The sequence below is a fragment of the Sorghum bicolor genome, chromosome 4 (assembly GCF_000003195.3).
Source record: "Sorghum bicolor cultivar BTx623 chromosome 4, Sorghum_bicolor_NCBIv3, whole genome shotgun sequence".
NCBI classification, from domain to species: domain Eukaryota; kingdom Viridiplantae; phylum Streptophyta; class Magnoliopsida; order Poales; family Poaceae; genus Sorghum; species Sorghum bicolor.
The window spans coordinates 56,994,274-57,005,025 of NC_012873.2; the positions used below are offsets into that span (position 1 = coordinate 56,994,274).

General features: G+C 39.6%; 1 protein-coding gene across 1 annotated transcript; it reads right to left on the reverse strand.

Moving 5' to 3' along the window:
- LOC110434493 (adenosine kinase 2-like) lies at nt 448–5,681 on the reverse strand. The gene is made up of 13 exons (XM_021458630.1): nt 5,454–5,681; nt 4,953–5,006; nt 4,743–4,789; nt 4,605–4,636; nt 4,148–4,249; nt 3,974–4,041; nt 3,238–3,314; nt 2,669–2,766; nt 2,528–2,598; nt 2,200–2,266; nt 1,993–2,115; nt 1,275–1,335; nt 448–828 (listed from the first exon to the last, which is right to left on the reverse strand). Exons 1-13 carry the CDS (start codon nt 5,537–5,539, stop codon nt 686–688), a joined length of 1,029 nt encoding a protein of 342 aa, XP_021314305.1. The 5' UTR covers nt 5,540–5,681; the 3' UTR covers nt 448–685.

The following is a 10,752-nucleotide window of genomic DNA, read 5'->3' on the forward strand; positions in this document are numbered from 1 at the left end:
TATCTAATGCTTCATGCATATGGCTAAAGATTCGATGTGACAGGAAATCTTGAAAAGTTTTTGGATTTCGGGGTGAACTAAACAAGGCCTCAATGGCACACAGTTTCCTTTTGCACGAGATAATCCTCGCAAACAAACTACAAGCCTAATGATGAACATCATTTATATATACACACACACATATAAGCACAAGGCCAATAATATTCAATGGCACACACAACTCTCATTCATGAAAAAAAAAACACTAAGTTTGGTAAATGGATTGTTCGATGACTGCAACACAACAATTCATAGGGAAACAGCCAAGCAAGTCGTATTCAAAGATGGGCCTTCTACTTAGGCAAGGCTGGTGTTACCTTGTTAGCCTGCTAGAAACCCAAAGATCTTCTACTTAGGCCAAGGCTGGTGCGTCCTTGCTAGCCTGATATGATAGAAACAAAAGCAAAATGCGATCAAGAGCATTGCAAGCATCAGCGAAGCAACAGACTATGGTGGCAAAACATGCCTTATACAGCGTCAAAGACGACGTTCATAGTTGCAGGACAAATATCACGGCAAAAATATTGGCCGGATCGGAAGAAAAGCCTCGGGAGAATACAGGGTGTGTACACACCGAACCACGCAGTGGTTAAGAATAAGTGTGCCTATAACAGTCCACCTCTCATAACGTGCCTCAGTTTTCGCACTAGTTGAAGTCAGGCTTCTCCGGGTAAGTACAGCCTGGGCGCTGGATGATAACATTCGCGGCATAGCAACCAGCCCTCACGGAATCTTCAATGCTCTTGCCCTGAGCCAACTGTGAGAGGAAGCCTCCAACGAAAGCATCACCTAGGAGAAAGGAGGATTGCTTATCAGGAACAGAAAATATAATGTAAAGAAGCCTTAGTCCAAATCCATTTGCTGGCCATTTTTAATTTTAAGTTGCAGTACTAGTGTTGTAGAAGCCTTGTACCACATATTTTCCCCATTTATTGCAGGTTACCAGAACATACTGAGTCACAACATGACAATTGAGTATATAGACTATGGGGTATTTTAAATTAATTAGTCACAGAGAACACAAAAGAAGATAGATGAGTTGATTGCAAGCATGGGGGGAAAAACATATCCTACGGGGCCTACATTATGTTTTCATAAAATGCTTTAATAGCTAGCATTGTTTGGAACATTTTTTAGAGAACAAAGCAACATTTGAGGAAAAAAAGTCAGAAATAGAGAAACTCTTTTGAACCAAAAACGTAAATTAACTCTTATAACACTAAAGATATATGTACCTGCGCCGTTGGTGTCAACAAGCTTCTCCTTGGGCAATAGGATCACAGGGAATGTTTTCACCTATTATCAACATAATAGTTAGCACATCATACTCAAAAGCTTGTACAAAAACACTTAAGATGGCAGATATCAATTTTTCATACAAAGATAAAAGAAAAACTACAGATGCAAAAATCCTTGGGGAAGCAAATAACCACTGGGCAATCAACTTAGTTTCCAAAAGGGCATCAAAGATCCCAAGAGAAACCATAAGATCAAGGATATGTTTGTTACAGAAAGGGGGTGGAAAAAGATTGTAAGCAAACATGTACAGAAGGAATTTATCCTGTTTTGTTGCATGTCCAACAGGCAAAAGCATGCATATTTGACAAAAAAAATGGTGCAAAAAAATAAATTTTGACCTAGCTTATAATAAATAGTATTAGCATTTATCTCTCTATAAATAAATTTATTATGAAAATATATTTTATAACTAATCAAACTAATCTAATGGTATTTATTTTGTATGAACAATGTTTGTACGTTTTTATATAAATTTAGTCAAAGTTCAGACTGTTTGACTCCTCAAACTCCGAGAACTGCATTCTTTTGTGGATGGAGGTAGTAAATATCTGATTGAAACTAGCTTCTCAGCCTATGTCAAGTTGTCACTTAACGACTAAAATATCACATATATCATGTTATAAAGCATCAAATTAAACTAATAAAAGCATATACCTTCCCGTCCTCAGCAACAACCACTGGGTCGGCACCTTGAGTAATCACAGCAATCCTCTTTTGCTTGCCAGAAGCCAAAGGAAGTTGAGAGATCTTCAAAGCAATCTCCTCAATATTCTCAGTCTACAATTTATCACAGGTAATTAATCAGCAACACAATTATCAAAGGCAAATATTACAGGTGTAGAAGAATTAATCCGTAATCACCTCCCATCCTCGGACTTTGGCGAAGATCTTTGCCTCAGTTTCATTGCCGAAGATGTAGTCAGCATATCTATATTGGTAATAAGTAGCAACCATATATTAAAAAAAAAAATATTTAGACTCCATAAAATGCATGGACAGCAAAGCACATCAGTAGGCCCTTCATGCTTACAACAGAAGTTTAATTAAGTCTGGAAGAATAGCATGTTGAATACATAGGAAAATGTCTTGACTAGGATAGGCACTGCTTTCTGTTTTTTCACTGAGTAGCTATATGCAGCCTTGAATGAAGTTCAACAGTGAGCATCGTGTTACAGAATATAAGACTTACGGGAGGACCTTCTCTTGGGCATCACGGAAAAACTCACAGATGAAGGGAGCAGAGAGGTTCATCAGGAACACCTGAAAATAGCATGGTCAACCAAACTAAACAACAACTTCAAAGGGCACTTTCATATTAATATGAATTTACCTTGTTATTTGCTGCAGCATGCTCAGCAACTAGCTGGATAGAATCAGGCGACACCGTAAGGAAAAATCCAGCAATGTAGATGTATTTTGCCTTCTCAACTGTCATCAAGAATATTATATTTGTCAGGTAAAGAAAACTAGTACCGCTTAAGATAAATAGAGATCAAATAAAGGTGATCAATCAGTCAGGGACAACATATTCAGTGCTAAAATTTTTGCTAACCACAAATCAACTCTGTTCATGCAGATTATTTTCACCCAACATAAAATGTAATGATTCATTTCTGTGGTGCAACTTAAAAATAGAGTACAAACCATCTACCATATTCTCCACGTAAACGGATAAAAGTAAACTAGCTGTGCTATTTGCTAGAGTACTCTGAAACATGTGAAACCTACTGTTGCTCAACTGATATTTTGTGATCATTAAAGTAGTGCGTGTTCTTCTTAAAGTTCACACAGTATTGAGCAACTTTAGAACTTCTAACGAAACATTACATAAATCTTCCCAAGAAACTAAAGAAATGGTTTTACCAAAAACAAAACAAGTGGTTAAAATATATATTATACCTAGTGCCCAGTTCTCTGGTTTCTTTAGATGCTCAGATTTGTAACAGTTTGCCGCCGACAGATTTGCAATCAATGACCTGATTACACAAGGAAATAACTGATTATTGCAGAAGAAATTGCTGGCAATCAAAATTTTTGTGAAATGCAATGATACAAAAAAAAAACTTGAATTCATTGACACAACAGATGATACTAGGATAAAATTTGATCTGACTACTTCAAGCATTATTCTAGTGTACTGAAATGCTTTTGGGAAAAAGTATGGAACAAAATCCAACACTTTCCTGAAAATTTTATACAGTTGTGTATGTCATGGCAAGGAACAACAAAAAGGCAAAAAAAAAAGGTACAATCCCTGATCTAGTTTTGATGCAGTAAGTAGCGATAGAATGAACAATGGAAAACAAAACACATAAAGTAGTCAAATATGTTTACACTAACCTATATCAACTTGTTTAGCATGATCTTCAAAGATAGAGAATTACTGTGCCAAAGTTGGTCAACAGACAAAATTATAAACTCAAACTACACATGCTAGTGATGATGCAATCAAAGATGATCCTTAGCAACTTGAGCACTGAGCTTACAGAGGGTAAAAGAGCATATAAAATGACATGAAAATACATTATCATAATTATGCAATAGTCCTATTTAATAGTCACTAAACAGTGAACACAATGCAAAACAACACCAACAGCAGAAGTTATGCAACAAAAGTGGTATTTAGACAACAAACCTTTCACCACCAACAACACATACAGCACATGTGCCAGTAGGAGCAGTCTCATCCTCGTAGTAATGAGCCTGAGTGAGTATGCGACAACATCAAGGCCGCATTATTAGTCAATTAACCAATGATCAGAACATTACTGTCTAAAATAGCATGAAGAAGATGAGATTAACAACTAACAGTAACTCCTGCAGCTTGAGCATTTTTCTTCATCTCCTCACCAAACTTGTCCTTTCCAATGCATCCCATGTAACTTGTTGCACCAGGAGTTTGAAGCATCCACTGAAAACAATGACATACCATCAACGAAACAGGTGCAGCTACACTTTTTGGTTATTCAGATTTCAGTAGATTATAAAGGCCTGTTTGGATGATGTAGTTCTAGAAAACTGTGGCGCCATGAAACTGTGGTTTTATAATCCAATGAGATACAAAACCATGGTTTAGAAAAGAAGAGTCTAAGAGACGAGTTTCTAAAACTCCAAAAAGACTATGGTTCTGACAAAACCATGGTTTTAGAAACTACAAGGCATCCAAACACCCAGAAGCTTTTGAAAACCAAAGTAATTTGCAAAACTGTAGTATTTATCCGATACTCCAAAAATACTTTGTCTCCAAACGCGGATTAAGAGCTTACTTGGGCAACCCTGATAGAGTTTTGGGTGGCTCCTGTAATAAGAATGAAAATAATGAAGATACAAACAATCAGAGGAGTCACCTAGTTGTACAATTTATGGACAGCATTATTACATATACATGTTATAAGAAACATTACCTCCAGCAATATATTCAACATTGCTCTTGCTAGCCAACTCATCATACCTGTCAAAGAAACCCACCTTATTATTAGATAAACAGCATGCAACAAGACACAGTATTAGAACACGAACATGTCTTCTCAGTAAAGTTGAAGTGTGCAGCTTGCAGTTCAAACAGACAACAACTCAAAGTTCAAGCATCAGTGATACATCATACATATACTTACATAGGCAAGTGCTTCTCCTCAGCGAGAATGGCATTGTTCAGCTTGATGTCATACCTAAACAGGATGAGAGAAGTATGTCAGTATCACGTCACAATTACAGCACCCAGCTCTAAGCAGAGTATAATAATAATAATCAAGCATCATGGCATTGAGGTCACCAACTGTAGATCCCTTGAAATTTGGAGATCTAGAATGATAAAGCGTAAATTGGACGGGAAAAGCAATGAATTGCGGCGCGGCGACAACGCCCGCGGATCGCTGTGATGTTTCATCAATTAAACAATTTCGGATCAGTGTCCGGTACTCCGGAATCCCATGCAGACGTCCGCCTTTCGCTGCACGTGCATGCATCTAAGATTAAGCTACAGGCAAAACGGTATCGTTTCCGTCGCGGATCTGATGACTAAACCACCGAAAGCAACCAAACCAACCACTACGACTAGGAGTAGCTAAATTCCTTTAAACAGATCAGACGGAGAGAGGAGGGAGACGACCGCTTACTTTGCCAGGAAGGCGTCGTCGACGACGGCGGAGATGTCGAGGAGGGGGTTGCCCATCCCCAGGAGCACGCCCTCGGTCGCCGCCATTTCCTCTCTTCTCCCCTGCACACGAACGAAGCGGCGGCGGAGGTGACTGAGATCTGAGGCTTGTGTTTGGGCGGGGCGAGGGCTCGAGTTCGTGTGGTGTGGTGTGGTGGGCGAGATGAAGTGGTTGATTGGTGCGGCGGGGGTTTTAGTTGTTGGGCTCGACCAAACCCCGGATGGCCCACCTGTCACCCTCCTCGTGTTCGGCGGGGGTTGGTGGACGTGCGGGCGTGTGGAACAGTAGGGACCCCTTGCCTCCTACCAGTACGCTGGATGATCCTACATGATTTCTATGACATGTGGGCGCGTCTGCCTCTATTGGTTGGGTGCGTTCGGCGCTGGGTGTACAGCACAGAGTTGGTGGACGATGCGTGGGTCCTTCTCGCCCACCAACCGCATTGACATAACTTGAGATCAGCCTCGGCCTTGTTTACTTCCAAAATTTTTTGCAAAATAGGAATAGTAGCACTTCGTTTGTATTTGACAAATATTGTTCAATTATAGACTAACTAGGCTCAAAAGATTCGTCTCGTCAATTTCGACCAAATTGTACAATTAGTTTTTATTTTTATCTATATTTAATACTTCATGCATACATCTAAAGATTCGATGTGACGGATAATCTGAAAAATTTTGCAAAATTTTTGGGAACTAAACAAGGCCTACTCCTACCGCCCCGCTCGTCGCCCCGCCCGAATCCAATACCCGATCAAATCAAATCGTTAATTTAAATTGAAAAAATACCAAATCAAATCAGATAAAATCGAAAGAATACAGGTCAAATATGCAGGATATCATCGTACCACCCCGCTCTGCTTAGCTCACCTCAATTTTTTTTTTGCCTTGGTCCTCAAAATCAGAATCAGATATCAACTCAAATTATTCTAAATCCGAAATGAAAAATAAAATATCAAACCAAATCAAATGAAAAAAATACAAGCCACCGATGGTTTTGGCGGTGCTGAGGAAGCTGAAGTTTCCGCTCGATGTGGACAATTGCCTCTTGTTGCAGCTAAACTCAAATTCGACCTCGCGTGGCGGTGCTGAGGAAGCTGAAGTCTCCGCTCAATGTGGACAACTGCCTCTTGTTGCAGCTGAACTCAAATTCGACCTCGCGCCGCCCACACGAGAGCTTGTGGATCGCTAGGCTCAGGTCTAGCACCACCATAAAAAAATAAGAGCAGGTACAATATCAGTCTGATTCGTTTACCATGTCAGCCATATGCACTTAAAAGAGAAGAGAGAAAGCTATACTTTATATTGGTTTCATAGATAAGATGTTTTCTTTATACAAAGGTTAACTCTTCTCTTTCTATCCTTATATATTGCATAAAAAATTATTTAGACTATTCATGACTTGGCTAGCTTTATAGACTAGTTTTATTGAGCTTGTTCTAAAATATGCTCTCGCACATGACTCGATCTTGTCCTAAACCCAAGACCTGTGGGGCAAAAAATGCAGCCGTGCAGGATCGTGGAAACCCATGGAGTACTTAGCAAACAATTGCGCCTTGTTGCAATCAATATGAAATGGAACGATTCTGTATGACTGGAGGAAGATGGAGACAACTTTATATTTCCTACTCCCTCCGTTCCAAATTATAAGTCATTCCAAGAATCTTGGAGAGTCAAAGTATTTTCAAGTTTGACCAAAAATATAGAGAGAAATATAAAGATTTATATCATAAAATAGGTACACTATGAAAATATAACTAACAAAGAATGTAATGATACTTAGTTGGTACCAAAAATGTTATTATTTTGCTATATAAATTTGGTCAAACTTGAAAAACTTTGACTCTCCAAGATTCTTGGAATGACTTATAATTTGGGACGGAGGGAGTATATAACTAGACTTATATATTTCTTAATATGTTTATCTAAGCCATGTACGTAAAATTAGTGATCCCCATGCAACACCCTTTATATAAAAATTAGAAGTCATTTAGAATATAATTGTGCTTACCAAGGTATCTTTAATTAGGTGGTATTTGCTCTTATTAAATAGGGTTGCGGGTATCTCGTTCTCGTGTACAAGAATCATTTTAGTCAAACTGGTTAGGGTGCGAATGGACGGCGCGCGTGCTAGAGGTAATCGCATCGAAAGGAAGCCTCTATAGCGTGATTGCGTGAACGATATCCTTGGCCAAACCCAGCCTCGATTTCAGAACGACTTCTAGAATCGAGTTTTATTGAGGGAGTATATATATATATATATATATATATATAGCACACGAAAAAGGGTGAAAAGGCTCACAGCTTTGCGGCCCAATCACAAAAATTGGGCCATACGTGAGGGCCTAATCGGCACGTAGTTAACATGATCCTACCCAAGTAGCCCCAGTGGCCCAGCAAAATAGTAGCGTGATCTAATTTTGATCACTTGATCAGTGCGCAAGCTGCTATGGATTGTTTTTTTCTTTTTCTTCACGACCGTACCCAAAACTCTACTACCTCTTACCTGCACCCATGAAACCAGGCGGTCCACCGCGCAGGGCGTGCGGGAGGGCGCGGGCACACGGCACAGACTCGCCTTCATTCCAGCGGTGCACTGCATGCACGCGGCATGCGGCGCGGGGTGGGGGCTGGCCGGCTCGGAGGCGAGAGGATGCTCCGCTGGTGCTCACCGCTAGCAAGAGAGAGGACACTGGCGCAGGCATGCACGGAGTTCAATTTTTTTTATAATCAGGCTCTGTTTAGGCATTTTTAAGTTCCAAAATATTTTGAAAAATTGACACTACAACACTTTCGTTTGTATATGACAAATATTATCTAATTATCTTTCTCTAATATTTAAAGATGAAAATTTCAGTCTGCCCGGTGGTTTTATCCGTTCATCCGTTCACCTATATACTACCGGTGGTTTTATCCGTAGCCTCAAATTTCGTCTGGACTCAAATTTCGTCTGGCCTCCCTAACATCCGAATAGGATACAAATACAAAACATGTGATTTTTTAAATTAAAATCCGAAACATTAGAGTCCCCTCATCGTGGACCGGACAGAGGAACAAATAGAGAGGCACAAGAGGAGTAGAGTACCAAATCGAGACCATCACCACTGAGAATGAATCAAAAACACCATATCGATCCAAAAACAAGTTAATCCATACACGAATCGATCGAGGAGAAAATTAAAGAAATATAATCGAAACAAGAAAATCAGATAAAGCATCAAAGAGGGTCATGCTTCTAGGGCGCCTGCATCGCCAGTCAGGTCCGCCTGTGCCGCCAGCTTGGCGTTGGGCTTAAAAGATTCGTCTCACAAATTACAGGTAAATTGAGTAATTAGTTTTTTATTTATATCTAATGTTTCATGCATGTACCGAAAGATTTGATGTGACGGGAAATATGAAAAGTTTTGCAAATTTTTTGGGGAACTAAACAAGGCCTTAGTTAACATAAATTTTTTTTCGTTCCATCATATCGAATATTTATACATGTATGAACATTAAATATAAATTAAAAAATAAATATATAGTTTGTATTTGTTTTGCGAGACAAATCTTTTAAACCTAAGACTATATTTACTTGTCTTATAAGTTGTACTTTTTTCTATCAGCCAACAGTGTTTACACAATAAATTAGTGAACAATACTTTTCGCCATGACTTTTCAGACAAACGAATAAGCTCTAAGTAGTTTAAAATTGGACACTAATTGCTATAGTTACAAATATGCTACAGTATCAAAAAAAAATTCTTTTGATGAATTAAATAAGGAAACTTTTCACATCATCACATTAAATGTTTGAACACATATACGAAGCACTAAATATAGATTAAAAAACAAAAAATTGGACAATTTATTGTATTCTACAATATGAATTTTTGAAGTCTAAGGCCATCTTCAGTGGGAGTTTCATGATCCAGTTTTCAACACACCAATATTTCTGCACAGTTTCCAAAAATATGAATACGTTGAAAACTGGGTCATGAAACTCCCACTGAGGATGGTCTAACAAGGTCATATTTAGTTTCTAAATTTTTTCTTAGACATATATATATATGGAGCATTAAATATAGATAAAAAATAATTAATTACACAGTTTACATATAAAAGTAAATGTTTTAAGTCTAATTAGTCCATAATTAGATACTAATTGCCAAATAAAATGAAAATACTATAGTAACCAAATAAAAAAATTGGAAACAAGGCCTACTCTGTAATGACACTGCCAATGCTAGAAATTACATGTAGTTTCTATATTTATTAATTTCCATAGACACTACATATAGCAATCATGGTCTTAATGGTCTTAATGGATAATTTTTACAGAATGTTTTTTTATCCAATTACATTCATTCTCTCTCCATTCTCAACCAATCACATCACTTCAGGCATGGTTTCTACGATTTTTGTTCTATCTCTTCAATAACTATCTTGCCATATTAGCAAAATACTTAGATAACAATATAATTGATGTTTGTAGAAATTATGATAGTTTATTTATTAGGAGTGTGCTAAGCCACAGCAGACACCATCGCCGCCCTTTGCTCTCCTTCGAAATTCATGAGAACTCGGACATGAGCGGCGAGCAACCGCGGTCAAATGGCCTGCAACCATGGCTGAGGTCATAAGCAAACCGTCGCCGTGGGACGTGAGATCGTCGAAAAACGTCCACCAGTAAGCACTTGCAAGTTGCATTCGGTGTCACGGCCGCCATTGTTGCCGACTTGCCACTGCCAAGCTCAGGAGCAACTGTGTCTCTGCCCTTCTTCTTCACGTGTCTCTCTTGACTCTTGTTTAGACCTCACTTCGATGTCGCACACCTCCCCTATGTGCAGTTTTGTGGGAGCTTCGCCGAGTTGTCGGGAACGCCAAGCTTGCCAGCCATTGACGTCACTTTACACTGCCGCCAATTCCACCTCTCTGTGAGCAGCCCACCTCGGACCTTCACCCTTTCTCTGTACAATGTCGTGGTATATTCCTAATGCTCCTGGGCTGTTCACAGCCCCGGCCCTTCCGTTATCGGTGACAGGCTCGCCGATGAAGCCTCGCCGCCGTCTCGTTTTGTGCTGCTGCGTGGAACTGTGCTCGTAAGACGCGTCCTGCAATCATCCTGCGTCCTACGCATGCATTGATGCTCGATGGCTATGCCGTGGCACACGCAAACCTGCCGCTCGCCTCCTTTGGTCGCGCGCCGCCGCGTCGTTGCTGGTGTACTGCGCTCGCGATAGCCACACTGCGCGTGCTATACCTGTAGGAGTACGGTACGG